General features: G+C 60.1%; 7 protein-coding genes across 7 annotated transcripts; 3 read left to right on the forward strand and 4 right to left on the reverse strand.

Moving 5' to 3' along the window:
- Positions 1 to 481: 481 nt before the first annotated feature.
- Positions 482 to 2,266, reverse strand: PLICBS_001927 (uncharacterized protein; the record flags this gene model as incomplete). Its single annotated transcript, XM_018321535.2, has 4 exons — positions 482 to 1,054; positions 1,103 to 1,980; positions 2,030 to 2,055; positions 2,112 to 2,266. 4 exons carry the CDS (start codon positions 2,264 to 2,266, stop codon positions 482 to 484), a joined length of 1,632 nt encoding a protein of 543 aa, XP_018179014.2.
- A 2,508-nt stretch (positions 2,267 to 4,774) lies between these two features.
- Positions 4,775 to 6,272, forward strand: PLICBS_001928 (uncharacterized protein; the record flags this gene model as incomplete). Its single annotated transcript, XM_018321536.2, has 2 exons — positions 4,775 to 5,664; positions 5,744 to 6,272. The coding sequence occupies 2 exons, from the start codon at positions 4,775 to 4,777 to the stop codon at positions 6,270 to 6,272; spliced, it is 1,419 nt and encodes a 472-aa protein (XP_018179015.1).
- A 1,702-nt stretch (positions 6,273 to 7,974) lies between these two features.
- On the reverse strand, positions 7,975 to 10,430 carry PLICBS_001929 (uncharacterized protein; the record flags this gene model as incomplete). The annotated part of the gene is made up of 4 exons (XM_018321537.2): positions 7,975 to 8,381; positions 8,437 to 10,016; positions 10,078 to 10,289; positions 10,386 to 10,430. The coding sequence occupies 4 exons, from the start codon at positions 10,428 to 10,430 to the stop codon at positions 7,975 to 7,977; spliced, it is 2,244 nt and encodes a 747-aa protein (XP_018179016.2).
- A 1,131-nt stretch (positions 10,431 to 11,561) lies between these two features.
- Positions 11,562 to 11,843, reverse strand: PLICBS_001930 (uncharacterized protein; the record flags this gene model as incomplete). Its single annotated transcript, XM_018321538.2, has 1 exon — positions 11,562 to 11,843. One exon carries the CDS (start codon positions 11,841 to 11,843, stop codon positions 11,562 to 11,564), a length of 282 nt encoding a protein of 93 aa, XP_018179017.2.
- Positions 11,844 to 12,445: 602 nt separating this feature from the next.
- On the forward strand, positions 12,446 to 12,996 carry PLICBS_001931 (uncharacterized protein; the record flags this gene model as incomplete). Its single annotated transcript, XM_065599931.1, has 4 exons — positions 12,446 to 12,546; positions 12,636 to 12,691; positions 12,750 to 12,886; positions 12,955 to 12,996. The coding sequence occupies 4 exons, from the start codon at positions 12,446 to 12,448 to the stop codon at positions 12,994 to 12,996; spliced, it is 336 nt and encodes a 111-aa protein (XP_065456003.1).
- Positions 12,997 to 13,322: 326 nt separating this feature from the next.
- Positions 13,323 to 14,887, reverse strand: PLICBS_001932 (uncharacterized protein; the record flags this gene model as incomplete). Its single annotated transcript, XM_018321540.2, has 5 exons — positions 13,323 to 13,478; positions 13,533 to 13,932; positions 13,988 to 14,154; positions 14,213 to 14,616; positions 14,671 to 14,887. 5 exons carry the CDS (start codon positions 14,885 to 14,887, stop codon positions 13,323 to 13,325), a joined length of 1,344 nt encoding a protein of 447 aa, XP_018179019.2.
- Positions 14,888 to 15,849: 962 nt separating this feature from the next.
- PLICBS_001933 (ribosomal protein P1) lies at positions 15,850 to 16,448 on the forward strand (the record flags this gene model as incomplete). Its single annotated transcript, XM_018321541.1, has 4 exons — positions 15,850 to 15,918; positions 16,050 to 16,127; positions 16,205 to 16,340; positions 16,402 to 16,448. The coding sequence occupies 4 exons, from the start codon at positions 15,850 to 15,852 to the stop codon at positions 16,446 to 16,448; spliced, it is 330 nt and encodes a 109-aa protein (XP_018179020.1).
- Between the last annotated feature and the right edge of the window lie 278 nt (positions 16,449 to 16,726).

The following is a 16,726-nucleotide window of genomic DNA, read 5'->3' on the forward strand; positions in this document are numbered from 1 at the left end:
ACGATAGCGTTCCAGCATTGTCGCGGTCGGGCCTCGGTCCAACACGCCGTCCCGGCGATGGCGTAGCAGCACTGTCGCCGTCGAGAAACATCATAAAACTCGTCTGACAGCGGGTGTAAACGCTGATGGGGTATCATGTAAAGCAGCGCAGTAAGCAACAAATGGTTTTGCCCAGCCAACCGGTCAGACAGCCCGTCGATAGCGTATCAGCGTTGTCGACCGCGGAAGTCTCTGCATGCATCGCTCTCCTTCGAAGATGGCGTACCAGCACTGTCATCGATATCGGAGTACAGACCGACATAAGAGTTGCGAGCGAAGCAGGTGCAACCGGTTATAAGGGTAAAAGGAGCAGTCGAAGGGAAGAAATGATGACCGCAAGTGGTAGGTTGAACTACCCCGACGGGGGAGGGGACGTTTGGCCAGGCAGAAGGTTGAACATTCTTTGAAGGCTCACGCCTACAAGCAGCTCAGGAGGGGTCCTCTAGGCTTGGTGCGCCGGACGGCGACCGAACCTACCGAAGCCGCGTTGTCGCGTCTCGCGTCTCGCGGCTCCATCCTCGAACTCACTTGCCGAGTCGTTGTCGTAAAGCTTTGTGCTGGGCGGGTTTCCAAAGACCTTCAACAGCACCATCATGGCAAAGGCACTCGCAATACTGACGCATAGGATGCCCACCATCGTCAGATTGCTTTTGCGGAATTGATGCGGCCCACTCGCGGCATCTTCGGGCCATCCGGTGTATAGTGCGTAAGTTGTCGTGACACTCCCGAGGTTGCCCAGTCCTGACACCAAAGCAGTGGCGGCTGCGACTCCGACCTCGCCGTGTCGACGCTGGAAGATTTCTGAACTCCAGGCCATGCAAATCGGCACTGTAGGTCCCAAGCCAAATCCCACCATCAGAAGGCCTCCGTAGCGGGCCCAGCCGTTGTCAAGGGCGAACGTGGTCGTCAGAAGGCCAGCAATCTGGATGCAGGCCGCGCCCGCGAAAAAGAAGGCTCGGTAGCGATGGAAGCGGTCAGAGATTGGCGTGACGATAAGAATGGCAATGAGGTCCATCTAATCGCGTTAGCACCTTCCATAAGAGGCTCTCGAAGCAGTACTTACAATCCAAATTGGCGCGAAGAGAAGGCTGACTTGAATGGAAGTCGCCTGTGGCTGAATTGCTGCGATGATCACGGAGCCATAGAGTTGGGTGCCAATGCCGACACCAACCACGCCGAAGTACATCAGCGTCAGAGGCCACAGTCGCCAGTCCAGCAAGACGAGCGTAAGGTCCCGCAGAGTCCAGGGCCTACTGTGGTAGACACGGCGGAGGTCGTGATAGTGGATAACGGCGTCCTCGCCAGTCAGGGCTTCGGGCGTCGCGGGCAACCACCTGAGCAACCTGGGGCGCGTCCTCACCTGCCCAGGAGCAAGAGGGCGATCCGGTAGCCACCACAGAAGAATGAAGCTCAGGACAATCGCAACCAGGCCATAGATGAGGAACATCCAGCGAAAGCCGGCCAGCCCCCCGGTGCCATCCATGAGCTGGAAGCCGGCGGACACGAGACCAACCACGGCGGCCGAGACCTGTGCGGCAGTGAAGTACATGCCGATGCGCTTGCCCGTACGGGACGGCGGATAGAAGAGCGTCAGGTAGAAAGCCATGCCGGGCCACATGCCTGCGATGACCATGCCCAGCAGAAATCGCAAAAGCTTCACGCTCCATGCATCTTGGACGGCAGCAAAGCAGGCACCAACGAGACCCGTGGCGAAGACAATGCGGGCCATCCAGGCTCGGGGGCTCAGCTTGCTCATAATGAGATTCGAGGGGAAGTCGAATATGACATATGAGACGTAGAAGAGAGCGAGGGCGGTCGACACATCCTTGGGGGTGAGGCCCAGGAGAGTCATGAGGTCGTGGCCATCTTTCTTGTTCATAGTCTGGGCGATGCCGATATTGGAGCGAATTGCTGAGCAGAGAAAATACAGAATCCAGAACGCTACAAGCTGCGTTAGCGGCGCGTTGTATGCATTTGAGAAGTCACTCACCTGGGATAATCCTGAGGTCGAGTTTTCTGCATCAAGGTGAGCTGACATCCAAGTAAATAGAGAAGCTGGGTTAGAAAGGTACCTGTAGATGCGCTCTACTGTCTCGACATCGTAGTCCTCCCGGACTGGCTGGACAACAGGCGCATTACTCGCATCTTCTGAAGAGCCGGCGACGTCTTTCGAAGCCACATCGGCGTCCTTACTGGTCGTCATTGACGGGTCGTTGCGCGGGTCCATGGCCGCTCGTGAGTCGTCTGAGCGATGGTATCGGTGCCGAATCGGGCCGTCGAATCACTTGAACCGCAGGTAAAATCAGATGACGCCCAGCCGTGAGAAATGCGAGGACGAGGCGCCAAGACCGGCTGCAACGCCTCGGCGCGATGGGGGACGTATGAAGCGACGGTAAAGAATGAGGTGAAAAGATTTTGACGGCGGCCGACGACGGTGCAGGCTATGAAGTAACTATCGCTCGCAGGTAAAGCCGAGCAAGGGCTGTCGCTTCCGAATTTGGCGGAGCGATAAAGTGGCAGGTGGGGCATCTACTGCCGCTTTGAATCTGGGAAGTTGGGATCCAGGCAGTTGCCAGTCAGCAGCGAGTTGGCAGTGGGCACTACCAAATGTTAGCTACGTACTTGGCATGGCCTGTGAGAATGGATTCCATCTTATGTTCCCATGCCACCGCTCAAGCCGAAGATCCTCTGCTATTGCCTCCTCTTTGGCACTGTACAACACTCCATGCTACAAGAAATCTGGGCGGCGAACGGGTCGTGCCTTGATCGGAGCCGAGCGAAGGGCCGCGAGGAGCCGTCCATGGTGGTGCGCCATCGGGTGGCTCAAAGTCAATAATTCGCTCCATGAAGCCACCGAGGCCCACCACGCCCAGAGCTTCAACCGTGGACCGTTCAACGGTGGAGTGCTTGATATCGATACCGGGAGGCCGTGTGACATGAGGCGACCCGAAACAATGCTACCTCTGATATGTCGCGACTTAGGCTTGACGGAGCTGGAACGTCACAGCAAAGGACTACCGGTCCACTCCCGCTGGCTCGACAGCTTCGCGACCTGCACACACAAAGCGCTGTAAATGAAGTGGTGCATAATCGTTAGCCAAGGCGTCCAGTGGTCCGTTCAGGCTGCATCCTTTGACTTTGTCATGATATTGGATGGCAAAAAGCCGTTGGATGAGCAAGGACCCGATGGAACGATACCCCGGATCCCAGTTTGTATATGCCCACCATCGCGCTCCAGGACCGCTACGCGGGGTCTTACATGCTATGTGTGTCCGTCACCTTGCACATCGACTTCTTGGCCCTCTCGCTGTACATTCCGTGCGCGCCAGTCCCTGGTAGAGCTGCGGCGCAGGATCACATGCCTCAGTCTTCTTGAGGTCAGTCCATATTGTCCGGCGAGGCGAGCTTGCATCAGCCTGAGAGGGACCCCGGTTCGTATTGAAGTCCAAACAAGCACGGGAACGTTCATGATAAAGTGGTCGGATACTACCACGTGCTTTGGACTCCAGCTCGCGGCATCGCATAGCCTGCTGGGTTGAACGGGACCAATACCCGCCGTGTCCGGAGCCATGACCCCGTGAGTGAGTGATACCTCGCTGCCTACCACGTGTGCCACAACAGCCCAAGGAAAGGGCCGACAGCAGCAGGAGGGCGTTTACTGGGCTGTGTCGCACACAACCCGTTCGGTCGGACAAGCTCAAGAGCCCCGGATGACTCCAGAGTCCAGAGTCGTCAGCGCCAAGGGCCAAGTAGGACCCGCAAGGCCCCCCGTCATGGAGATGCCTCGTGCGAATCACCTGGACATGTTTCCTGATGACAAGGCGTTTCGTATGCCAGCTTGGAGCAGGGGCGTTGGGCGGCGGTCATGCGAGCATCGTCCACAAAGGCAGCATAACGAGGCCGGGTGTGCCCACTATCAGGCTGTTGATGCCTGCTCCGGTGGCGACCGTGAATCCCGTAAGCCTTGTCCCTCGGCCTAACGAGTCGTCCCAGCCCAGCCCAGCGGCTTCACGTCCCCTCGGAGCCAGGGCACGAGCAGGCAGGCTCCTGGGCACGACAGCGGTCGGTGCACGGGTCTGCGAGGCCATTTGTTAGAGCCGTCGCTCGTTCCCAGATATTGGGAGGCCACGCAGCCTTGTCGCCCCACGGCACGGCGAATCGACCCACGACAGCGCACGTCGCGGCCGCCTCAGCCAATGAGTCACGCTGGGGACGGGAGCCATGGATGCTTCGGGCAAGTCGTTTTGGGCAAGACGCGGTCCGGGGCAAGGCGTGAACGCGTCGAGTCATCGGGTAAGGTTGAGCAAGGTCGCGAGCGAGCCGAGCCGCGCGCCTGGTGCCTGCAGCCTGCGTCCTGCCTAGCAGCGGGCAACGGCTGGCGCGGAGGATATAATGGAGCGGGCTGTCTCCTCCATCCGAGGATGGCCTCGGAGGGAGGAGGCAAATGCGTTCAGTATCGTCATCAAGCAAGAACAGTAACAGGTTCATCATCCAAGAGTCCAAGGCACCAGCGCGATAGATTCCGAGTCTCGACCGGGGTGCGCCGCCCAACGCAACCAAAAGCTTGGTACCTTGCCGTACCTCTGACTCCGCCGCTGCCCGCTGTAAGCCGACGCTGCCAGTCACTGAAACAACCACCGCAACGCACCGACCAGCTCCAGGTTCCGCCTTCCTCCGAACACGCCCGGGTCACGTGCCCGAGCGCGCTGACTAACTCCCCTCTCCCCGGCGCAAAATGACAGCAGAGGTGATGCACTTCAGCAAAACTTCATACCCTAATTTTCAGGCCATCAACGGTCCCGGTCCGACGCCGTCAGCCGCGCGCAGCTATCCTTTGCAACCGCAGCCTCGAGACCCTCGTGGTGACCGACTGTCCCCCGGCGCCGGCCTGTTCCACCACGCGCCGCCGACCACGACCTCGGCTCCCAGGCCGCCTCCGCTGCCTGCGACATCCTCCCAGTCGTTCCGCGCATCGGGCGCCCTGTCGCCCTTCCGCCCGCGGCTGCTGTCGCATCCCGCTCCTCTTCTCTCCGACTGGCACAGCGCGCGCCGTCCCCGATCCATTTTGGTCGCTTCACCCGCCGACCGTGGCGTCGCAGCCATGAGCGTCGCCTACGAGCCACGCAACTTCATACACGAAGGCGCATATCCCTCCATCGGCGAGGATCACGATCACGACGACCACGATGGCGCCGACCAGCGCTTCACCGACTCCGAGGTCGCCGAGCACCTGAGCCATTACACAGCAGATGCCTCTCTGCTCGCCGATGAGCGCGAGGTTCTCGACGACCGGGATGTCCTGGGCGACGATCGGGGCGTTATGGGCGATGACAGAGGCATCATGGCCGACGACAGCTCGGTGCAGGACGCATCGAGACTGGACCTCGGTCCGACAGGTTTCTCGTCGCCTCTTCAAGTCTCGCTGACAGCGCCGTCAATGGCTGAAGCGCTCTCCGACGGGAAAGACCCTTCGCCGGGGGCCGGCTCCCCGTCGTCAATAAACCGAGTCAAGGCAGTCGCGAAGCCTGACCGTGAGGTGACCAAGGGTCCTGACGGAAGGTTCCATTGTGCCATGCCCGATTGCAAAGAGGAAATTCGGTCTTTTTCGCGCAAGTGCGAGTGGAAGTAAGTCACATCACCCCCCTCTGCCTCAGCACCCGACCCCCTTCGTCTTGTCTGCATCAGCATATTGACCAACGACTAGCAAACACATGGACAAGCACGAGCGCCCTTACCGGTGTCCTGCCGACGGATGCGAAAATCTCCCCGGCTTCACATACTCTGGCGGCCTTCTCCGACACGAGCGTGAGGTCCACGGCAAGCACGGGGGCCCGAAGAATACGGTCAACTGCCCGCATCCCAACTGCAAGCGGCATACAGGCAAAGGCTTCTCTCGACAGGAGAACCTCAACGAGCACCTGCGGCGCGTACACACCAACATGGAGGGCTCTACCCCACCTGCGGCCGACAGCGTCGCTTCCCCCGACGACGACGAGAGCGAAAAGTCCGGCACGAAGCGGAAGCGCCGGATGAGCGACCAAGGCGAGGAGCTTACTGAGCTTCGGGCCGAGGTCAAACGCCTGCGCGAGCAAAACGAGAAGCTCAAGTCCGAGGTGGATCAGCAGTCCCAGCACTCGCTCGCCATGATGGCGCAGATCGCAGAGCTGCAAGACGCCCTGCGACACGGCATCGGGCAGCACGGACTAGGAGCACCGACGGCGCAGATGATTTAGGAGCCCTCGGCCGCTCACCGCTCTGATGACAGCCACCGACGAGACGGCGACGACGACCCCATGTCGCCCTCGCGGATGCTGGATGGCCTCGACTAGCACAAGGCTCGGGCTTCGACACCAACGCGAAAACGACTGTTTACGGATTTTCCACTCTCCTGCGGTTCGGACATGCGACGGATAGACTAGGTGTTCCGGATGCACGCGCGCACACACAGACTCTTCTCTGCGATATCCCCCTCTACTCTCTTGCCAGACGCTTTCCGCGCTGGTCTCTGCGATTCTGTCTTTTTTTGCGACTCTTTTTTTTTCCCCTAGGCTCCATGGCAGCACGGAAGGGCGTTTAGGTTTCAAAGCAGATATACCGGATGGCAGGCCACTATGCGATACGCTCCAAAACTCCTGTACTGGGTCAGGCCGCTGTGGTGCGGCTTAATATATACCTCCTGTTCACATGCTGTTTTTACTTTTTGTCTACAGTTCCCACTCGCCTGGCTACGGCCTGTCCCCCTGCCGACCTTCTCCGTTTCTAACCCCTCCGCTTCCGTCTCCTTCCCCCTGCATTTTGCGTCTTCTCTCTGGCACGGCGTTTCACGGTATAGGCGGGTTCCGGGGCGAACGGGGGCGGCGCTGCGGGTGGCAGACACTGACCGGGTTGCGGCGCGTGGAGCGGAAGCGAAAGCGAGAGATATCCCCCTTGCGAGATGTTTCAGTTTCTTCTGGGGAGGTTCGGCTGGGCTTGTTGTTTTTTTTTGGTTCTGCTCCTGTTACTTGCCAAATCACCGTTTTTGTCACGCAATGTATCATGCTTGGTCTTGTGTGCCTGGGAGACGGCGAGGGGGAACATGGCAGTGGCAATATATCCAGTGTATTGTACTTGTATTTGGAAGGCTGAAGAGGCGGGAAAGGAAAGAGAAGGCGAGAGGCAGACGGACGGGTGCCGGCACAGAAGGCCGCCCTCGACGGGTCGGGTTGTTGTTTCGGGAAGTGGTGGCCGGACCTGTATCTGCATGCGTGTCCGTCCGTCTCTCTGCCTGCCCCATGTAACTATATAGAAATCACCCAGAGGAAAGAGGAAGAGAGGGTGTGGGTGCAGCAACGTGCCGCCACGTCTCGGGGAAATGAGAACTCGCCGCTACTAGTAGCTCTCTGCCACGATAGCGCAGATGCAACAAACGAACAAAACAAGGCCATGGTCACGTCTCCCGTTGGTGTGGGGTGAATGATGTGCGTGTTGTGAGCCGGTGAAACGATATATGTACGTGTAAGAGACGCTTAGAGACGCCCCGTTGCGTTTCTAATGCGATCGCGCGCGGGCCGATAAAATACCAACGTACTGGCCGGCCGGTCCGCCTATGCAGGATATAGGATGCCCTCGATCATACCGTCCCTCTCTTCTCTAACCCCTCCGTCCGACAACGCGCCACCACCTCCTCCTTTGAAACACCCCTTTGCGGCTCTGGTTCCTCACACGTTGTTGATGCTGTTGTTGATTCGTAGGCTAATTGTATTGTTGTAATGATGCGTAAGTAATGCGCCCGCCCGCTTGCCGCCGCCATGCCCATCGTCGTACCCAAAACCCGGTCCTCCTCACGCATATTGTCACGGCAGTTGTTGTTGTTGGGGATATATATACGTTCGCGCGCCCCCTTCACCCCGTGCGCCGCACGCCGCGCCTCGAACCACCCACGGCTCCGATCCCGGGCTACACGACCTGGACGTAGCTCGCGGGCACGCTGGCCGTGACGCCCGCCTTCTCGACCTCGACCCACCCGTCGCCCGGGTCGTCCTTGACCAGCACGAAGCGCTCGCCCTCGACCATGGAGTGCTCCGCCTCGCTCTGCGCCGCGTACTCGTACAGCGCCTCCACGTACCGCAGCTTCTTGGCCCCGCGTTTGGGCGCCACGGCCGGGCCCTTCTTCTTGGCACCTGCGCCCGCCCCTGCGCCCGCGGAGCCAGACTGCGCTGTTGAAGACGTCGTCGAGTTGGAGTACGTGGACGAAGGCCGTGGGCCCGATGCCGCAGGGGCAGGTGTAGAGGTGAAGTCGACGTACGTGGCGGGAACGAGGCCCTCCTTGTAGCCGGCGCGGACCTTGACCCAGCCGGAGCCGTCTGCAGGATGTCAGTTACCATCAAGTCCGGAGTGTCCGTGAGTGAGTCAACTTACCATCTGGCTCCATAAGAACCACGTCCCTGCCCTCTTGAATTGTCAACTCGCCATCACCGCTCGCCTCAAAAGTGTACAGCATCTTGCCCTTCTTCTCGTCCTTGCTGCCACCATTAGGTACATTGCTTCCCGGCAGCTCACTGATGTAAGCTGCTGGGGGCGGCGCAATCACCCTATTCTTCCGCACGGCTGTTGTCCCTGTCGTGGATGATGAGACGCTTGGCCGCGGTGCTGCGGGCTCGGGGGCGGCCGCACCCGCTTCCTCCGCAGGTGTTCTTTGCCCTGAGAGGGACCCTGAGACGGACCGCCTCGCAGAGTGCGAGCTCAACGAATTCATCGTGTTGGACCGCGTCAGGCCCGGGAGCTCGGCAACGTGAGGCGGTGGCCCGCCGGTCGGTGAGAGGAGCTTGTTGGTATTCTCTTGGCGCTCGGCCTTGAGCTTCTTGCGCTCCTCCTTCGTCTGCTCGCCGGGGCAGTCGGCGGGCACCTTCATCTCGCACTTGCTGTGGCAAGTGTATCCACAGTCTCGACAGTCGAACCCCTTTGCGCTGAGGCCCCAGATGCGCTCGCCGCAGAGGTCGCAGTTGGTGGGGATCTTGAACGTCTGGCTCTTGAAGTTGTGGTTCTTGGCGCCGAGCGTGACATCGCCGACTACTGACGTGATGGTGGACGTCTCGACCTCTGCCGTCAACCGGCGACGGTCCACGCTGTGTAGGTCTTCTTGCATGGCAAAGAGCGTACGCACGACTTCAACCTCGTCTTTCTTCTCCTGTCCGTCTCGCACGCGCTGCTTGAGCCTCTTGACATTGTCTACCTCCCTCCGCTTCTTGTCCACCTCGCGGCGCAGCTCGCTCAGCTGGGACTTGGACTTGCCGAGGACGTTGCGCAGGTAGATCTTTGCCGTCTCGTCCACAACCATGGCGGCGTCGTCGTGCCAGACCGGGCTCGCCTCGAACTCCTTATCCGGGGGTTCCTGGAAGGTTCCCATGTTGTGGCGCATATACATCATGGAGTCGAGATGCGGTTCGTTGCGGCGGACCTCGTGGCCGAGCTGCTCCATCATGGCGTGGCTCTGCTGCAGCATATCGTCCTCGAGCCTAGCAGCGACGATCCAGAGGCCGTTGAGCTTCATGACGCGGAACTCGTTCAGGTCTTGGAGGCTGTCCATGACCTCGGGGACGTAATCATGATAGTATTTCTCCTTTTGTCGGTTGGTGACGTTGATGGCGATAAGGTACGAGTTCTTGGCGTTGTTCATCTCGAACAGCTGCTGCTGGTAGGCGCTCTGGGCCTTGGCCTTGTCGTAGTGCGATTCCGACTTTTTTCGCTTGGCCTCGACTTCCTGGCAAGTGGCGTCGTACTTGGCCTTGACCTTGCGCAGGTCGGTGTAGGAAGAGTCGCGCTCGGCGGCGAGCTTGTCGGCATATTCGGCGTGGCGCTTGCGGAGGTCTTCGAATCGAGTTCCGTAGTACTTGAGGGGTTCGGCGACCTGAGAGATGAGATTGTTCCCATAGCGATCGTGCTCGGCGGCGCGGGACTCGAGGGTAGTGAGCTGGGTGGCCCAGGTCGTGAGGGAGGCACTGGCGGGGTGTTAGTATGGTTCTGCGGGTGACGTTCTATGGAAGAGGGGGAGGGAATCACCTCTCGAGAGAGCCGGGCGTCATGGCGGGCGTGTCGCCGACGCTCAGGGGCGAGCTGCGCTTGTTCTTCTTCTCAAAGTACTTCTTGGCGAGCGCGCTGAGCTTGGCGCTGTACTCCTTCTCTATGGCGGAGCGCTCGCGGTAGAACTGCTGGATGTCGTCGAGCCACGAGATGCCGTGGGCGACCCAGGCGTTGGCGGGCTTGAAGCCATCCTGGAAGAGCAAGCCGGGTCAGCAACGGGGCGCGCGTGGTCGCGGGCATCCATGAGTGCGCGTCATGTATCAAGTTCCGGGATGGCGGCAACGCACCTTGAGCTCGGCGCCAAAGGTGGGCGCCGCGTCCACCTCAGCCATGACGGAGAGCGACCGGTCGGGGGCATTCAGCGGCCGACGTGGCTAGACATGCGCGGGACGGGACGGACGGGCGACGGGGTGAGGTCGCGGCCGGGCACGGGGGGCAGGATGCGAGCGTGTATGGATGTGGAGGAGGGGGAATCCGTATGGATGTCCCCGGCCGTCGTGGAACTGTCGTTTGTAGCGCATTGGTGGGATGCCGCCCGGGCAGCGAGCGTCGCTTGCATCGGACGGATAGGTACCTTGGGCAGGTGGTGCCTCCACCACCGGCGGGCTGCCAACGAGCGCAGGTACAGCACCACTAGCCTCCTTGGAACGCTGACGAGTGCGCCGGGTCAGGCTTGCTGTGTGGAGGCGCAGCACCACAGCGTCCAGGCCCGGCTCGCTGACCGAGCTACGGCGCAACCTGGAATACAGCCGGCGGGCCGATGGCGGCTGCAGTGGCCTCACCCTCCCACTCAACCGCCCTTCTAGTGGACTCAGGACGTTCCATCCGAGGGTCGCGCTTCATCCCTGCCCGCCCCCCGGCCGTCACTGCCGTCGAGCCTGGCTCATCCACTGAAGCAATTTACCCCGCCAATTCCATTCCCCCGGGCAGGCTTCTGGAAGCCCGCCTTTTTTCGCAGTCAGCGCCCGCGTGTGTCTGATCTTGGATTCGATTGTGCTGGACTGAGCAGATATCCTACAGTGATGCCATGGATTGCGTCTCGGCAAGCCAACTGACCGTTTTCCTCCTCATGAAGCTACAGGACATGTTGGCAGTTGCAGTCGTCCTCGGACGTGGTTTCGTATTGTGCCACTCAGTCGGCGCCCAGGCGCGCTTCTCCCCCAAGTCCCCCCCTCCGCTCTCCACAACGTCGCTCGGCGCTCAACGGGCATTCATACGAGTCGCCCCCTTGTTAGGTCGGTGGGGGTGCTCCCAACTTGCGGCTTGCGGCTTCGGCTGGCCGTCATGCCATGTTCGATAGTAGTAGTATAGTCCGTACGTTGTTGTTGCACGACTCTGGCGAGCCAAGTCCTCCTGCAGCAAAGCTCGTACTCAATCCCCATAGCTCAGGCACTGAGCATTCGTAGAAACGTCCCTCCTGCTCCAGCCCGCCAGCCAGCGAGCCGGCCCGTCCGGTCGCCCTCTCACTTGACGACGCGCGTGGGCTTCACCGCGTGCGCCTCGACCCAGCACGACACCCCCTCGGGCGCGTCCCAGCGCAGCGGCTCGACCGGAGACAGGTGCATGCCGTCGGGCCCCGTCGTCGACGACTCGTTGGTGAGCGTGATGCCCGCGCGCCGCGCCAGCTGCAGGCACTCGGCGTTGGCATCCTGCAGCTCCGCGAACACGCCGCAGATGGTCGCCGCGCCGGCGGCGTGGTCGTAGTGCGCGAGCACGTAGACAGTCTGCTCGTGTACCACCGACATGCTGTAGCACCGGGCCTGTGAGGAGTGGCGGCTGTTGGTTCAAGTCGTGGCCTTGTTGTCGCGTTTGCGCCGTCGTGGTTGATGGAGCTACGTTCCACGGCTTACGGCTTGTCGACGCGGCTCGCGAACCAAAGCACACACTCTGAGTAGCGTACGCGGCCACAACTGCACCACCAACATTTGCTCCAACTCTACACGCCTTATCCATCCATGCTTTGCCAAAAGTATACATGAGACACCTTCTCCAGCAATCTACACCCATTGACACCCGCATCGCATAGTCGCGGCCCAAATGCCACGGCAGCCGTAGCTACCCTGCACCAGACCCCCGTCCTCGAGCCAAGTCCAAGTCGAAAGCCCCTCCATCCAAGCAAGGGCGCGCCCACGAGAGCGAACATGCCAGCACATCCCCACCGGCAGCCCCTCCATCGTCACCCCCAGATTGTGTTTTATTAGAGCCGCCCCCCGCCGGCCGCCCGGCCATCCCCTCCGGTGCCGGTTATCAACCCTCGCCGCCCCCCCTTCTCCGGATCATGGCCGCCGCTCGTCTCGCTTCACGCCGCGCACTCACCACGCTGCTCACCCGTCCGTCCGCACGCACCATGGCTTCCTCCGCCGCCGCCGCCGCCCCGCGCAAGTTCGAGTTTCTCGTCATTGTCCCCGACAAGCCGGGCACGCTCGAGAAGCGCCTCGAAGTGAGGCCGTATGTTCTTGGCTCCTGCGCCAGCCCGACACGCTGGCGGCCCCCCCTTGTCTGCATGATCAGTGCCGTTGACCGGGCCCGCTGTATAGACAACACTTTAAGAACATGACCCCGCACGTCGAGTCTGGCGCCTGGAAGATGGGCGGTGGGTTGCGCAGCAAGTGTCGTCAGTTACATAGACCAAGAGGGCTGACCCAAGACAGGCGCCCTGCTCAACAGCGTCCCCGGCGACGACGATGCCACGAAATTTGACTTCATGGGCAGCACCCTCGTGTGCATTGCCGAGTCCAAGGAGGCCGTGCTCGAGCAGCTGCGCCAGGACATTTACAACACCTCTGGCGTTTGGGACACCGAGAAGGCAAGTCAACCCCCTGGTCCTTGTGCCGCTTCATGCACTGACATGCACAGGCTCAAATCTACCCCTTCAAGTGCGCCTTCAGGAATCCGTAGAAACAGCCATCACACCAATGATAAAGCTAATGTCAATCATATCAAGACGGGCCATATTCGTCTCCTCCAAGGTCGTGATTGCTGCCATGATCCGTCCAGACTGTCATTCCTTGCTTCGGTGGAATCCGCGGTGCGGCGTTCATGCCCCCATTGCTGGAAACCAAGTCTTAGTGAAACCAGCGCAGCGCCCCCCAAAGCCAGCCAGACTAAATGCAACGCAATCCCATATATGCGCCCGGGCTCAGCCCCGAGCCTCTTTCGTTAAGCGACGGCAGACGCAAGCGCGGCGTTCCTCATCATACAAAATCATCGACCCCTCAATCGCTCTACTCGCTGTTGGCATTCTCTTCGACTGCGACCCTCAAGTCATAGTTGATGTCGAAGCACTCGGCGAGAAGCTCGCTAACACTTCCTTGGCCTTCCGGGATGTCTCCGTTAACCACAAATTTGCCATCGACCCTCATGTTATCCAGCGAGGTGAGCTGCGCGGGGTTAGCCAAGCGTGCGGTCCCTCGGGCACCCTGTGGCTGACTCACCTTCATACTGTACGGGTACAGCTCTCGGACAGACGAAACGCCTCCGTTGTTCTTGACCTCGATGAGGCATCGTTTCAGCGTCTGAAGCTGGTTGTAGATTGGCAGCAACGCCTCTGATACCGGTTCTGACGCAAGCATGAACGAGTAAATGTACGCGTAGCTGCGCCTGATCAGGTACAGCATGGTCCGCTGAGTCCAGAGGTCTGCCGGCCGCCCTCTCTCATCGTAAAAGTTTCCGCCCTGCCGGTTCTCGTCAATCTTGTCGAGTTGACGCTGAAAGTCGTACAGGTCCGTCTCGCGGAGCGACCAGGCTTGCGTCAGCGACAACTTCTCGAGATCATTCCGGATGCCGACGAGCGCGTCGTATGTCGGCCGCCATTGCTCGGCGACTTGTCCTTTTCTGTGCAAATCTATTAGCAATCGCCAAGGCTGATGTCCATGCCGTGTGTGCGTACCGTTCCAACACCAGGTCCGACCACTTCAGACATCGGTTGTACAGGTCGCAGATCTCCGGCCCGCCCTTGGGCTCTGTTCCGTCCTCAGCGGTGAACTTGCCGTCCTTGCGCTGCTCGCCAATCTCCACCAGCTGCTTTCGAAGCTTCTGGACCTCGCTCGTCGAGAACTAAGCCACTGGTTAGCTGGCACGGTTCCTGACCCGTGGGCAATGCAGGTGGACCCACCTTTGACTTTGTGTTGGCCAAGGAGATCTGTCGCAGTATCGAAATCATCTTCTCATGCATCACCAGGAGCGGCTCGCCAATCCGCTCGAGTCGCTTCTGCAGTTTGGCGAGGGACGCTTGGCAGTTCTCCACTCTTTTGGCCAGAAGCGCCAGCATGTACGGCGAGTGCTGCTCTTCAGGGTTCTGCTCCTCCTGCGCTTGGCTCACGCTCTTGGACAGCTTGGCCAGCGTCGACTTGATGCTCTCCAGGTCCTTGGCGGAGTACAGGTCGGCTTCGGTGAGGTGGTCGAGCAGGCGCTTGACGGTCGACGTCAGCGCGACGGCTGCGGGGGCTTCATTGTTGCGGCCGATGGTCAGGTAGAAGAGGGACAGCAGCTGGAAGCAACTCTCGAGGACCTTGTCCACTATGCAACAAGAAAGTCAGCGAATGCGCGACACCGGGCGCGCGCTGTACTTACGTCTGTTCTCCTCCTTGTTGCCTGTTTCGGCGCGGACGGTATTCAGTTCCTTGACCTGCTCGATGGTCTGATCGTAGAGTGGAATGACGTCCTGGCTGCGGATGTACGTTGTCCTGTCCTGCTTCAACAACAGCAGCTGGTCGCGGATGATGACGAGGCGATCCAGGATGGCGCGCTCCCGGGCATCCCGCGGCGCCGGAACTGCTGGTGTGTCCATTCCGGTGACAACGTCGGTGGTCGTTCGCGAGCTGGCGCAGAGGTGTCGCACGAGCACAGTGCGGGGAGATGGGTTGGGCTGACGTCAACAAGGCCAATGGTCGACGATAACTGCAAGCCGCTGGCTCGCCTTTGCAATGCAATGTTGGAAAAGTCGAGTTTCCAGCTCTTCCGAGGATGGCGGTGGTGGAGGAGGAGTAGGCGGAGAAAGTGGTGGTGGTGTTGAGGTGGTTACCAAGCAGACGGAAGCCGCGCGCGGGGTGGCTGTCGAAAGGCCGGACTCGGTCGAGCTCGGACGGCTGCGATCTCCCGGCGGGCGAAGTGCTCGGTAGCGGGGGACCTTCGGTGGCGTAGGCTAGGTTGGCGAACGCAGTGCGCCGAACAAGTGCGCGACGGCGGGAGAAACGGGAACGTGGTCGTGGACGATGTTGAGAATCTGCATTTACCTACCGCATTAAGATGGTGCAGCGTTTTACACCAAGTAACGTACGAAGTACAGGGCCGAGCAAACGCTTCTTGTCTCAGCTTGCTACTGCAGGACCAAGCGACGTCAGGTAAGCGTGGCATGGAACCACTGATGTGATGAGTCGCAAGCACCACCAAACACCGCCCACCAGGATGGCCTGGTGGGGGAGGCTTGGGAGGCTTCCATCTATCGCCGCCAGGTGGGGTTCTTCGGTGGATGCTTGCGTTGGTCCTGCAGACATGGGCCACTGATTGGCCGGAATCAGCCTGCGTCAGCCTGCCCAATCACCGCCCGAGGCCGGCGGGCCCATCGTTCGGTGACCGGAATAATAGTTGGTCCTTTGCACTTTAGGTCTTTCAAGCCCTCCAGCCGAATTTTGGGCGCCAGCGGAATTTTTGTGGTGTCAGCCCGCTTTTCGCGATTATTGCACTACAACCACCACGACGCATCGTGTAGACAATCTTCCCCTGTCAACGCACGCCAAACCCGCAGTCACAATGTCTACCTCCGAGCTCGCTTCGTCCTACGCGGCCCTCATCCTCGCCGATGATGGCCTCGAAATCACCGTGAGTGTCTCCAACCGCGCGCGCGCGCGCACGCATATCCTCGCGGTCGACGTCCAACGGCTCCCGACGCCTTCCGATATTTTCTGCGATACGTGCCGGAATACGCCTTTGCTAACGCGCTCGATGTATAGGCCGACAAGCTTGTGTCCCTGATCAAGGGTGCCGGTATCGACGACGTCGAGCCCATCTGGTGCAGCATCTTCGCCAAGGTACGACCCGAACCGACGAAAACCACGTCCGTGTACGAAAATTGAAGGACGGATCGCTGACGGGATTGCTTGTACAGGCTCTGGAGGGCAAGGACGTCAAGGACCTGCTCGTCAACGTCGGCTCTGGTGGCGGCGCTGCTGCCCCCGCTGCCGGTGGTGCCGCTGCCGCCGGCGGTGACGCCGCTGCCCCCGCCGCTGAGGAGAAGGAGGAGGGTGCGTCAAATTCCAGTTCCCCGATAATCGCCGCCCCGATGGATGCTAACACTCGCCGCAGAGAAGGAGGAGTCCGACGAGGACATGGGCTTCGGTCTCTTCGACTAAGCACCTACGCCGCGACGACTGTTTTCTTGCTTCCTTGTACTTCAACTGCATGGCTTCGGGGTTCACGATCGATCGATCATACAGGATGGAGACGGCATGATATATCCTGGGGCCCTGGACAGAGTAGCTTCGTCAATACGATGAATGCACTCAAAACGACGGAGTTTTCACCCGGGGTGGAGAATTGGTCAGTTTACACGGCTCTGGAGCACAAAAAGAGGAACGTTACCATGCAAACTCCGCGGCACGCGAACTGGTTCAAGTGATTGTGTGCGGCA

This window comes from Purpureocillium lilacinum, assembly GCF_023168085.1.
Source record: "Purpureocillium lilacinum CBS 284.36 DNA, scaffold_2, whole genome shotgun sequence".
Lineage (NCBI taxonomy): Eukaryota > Fungi > Ascomycota > Sordariomycetes > Hypocreales > Ophiocordycipitaceae > Purpureocillium > Purpureocillium lilacinum.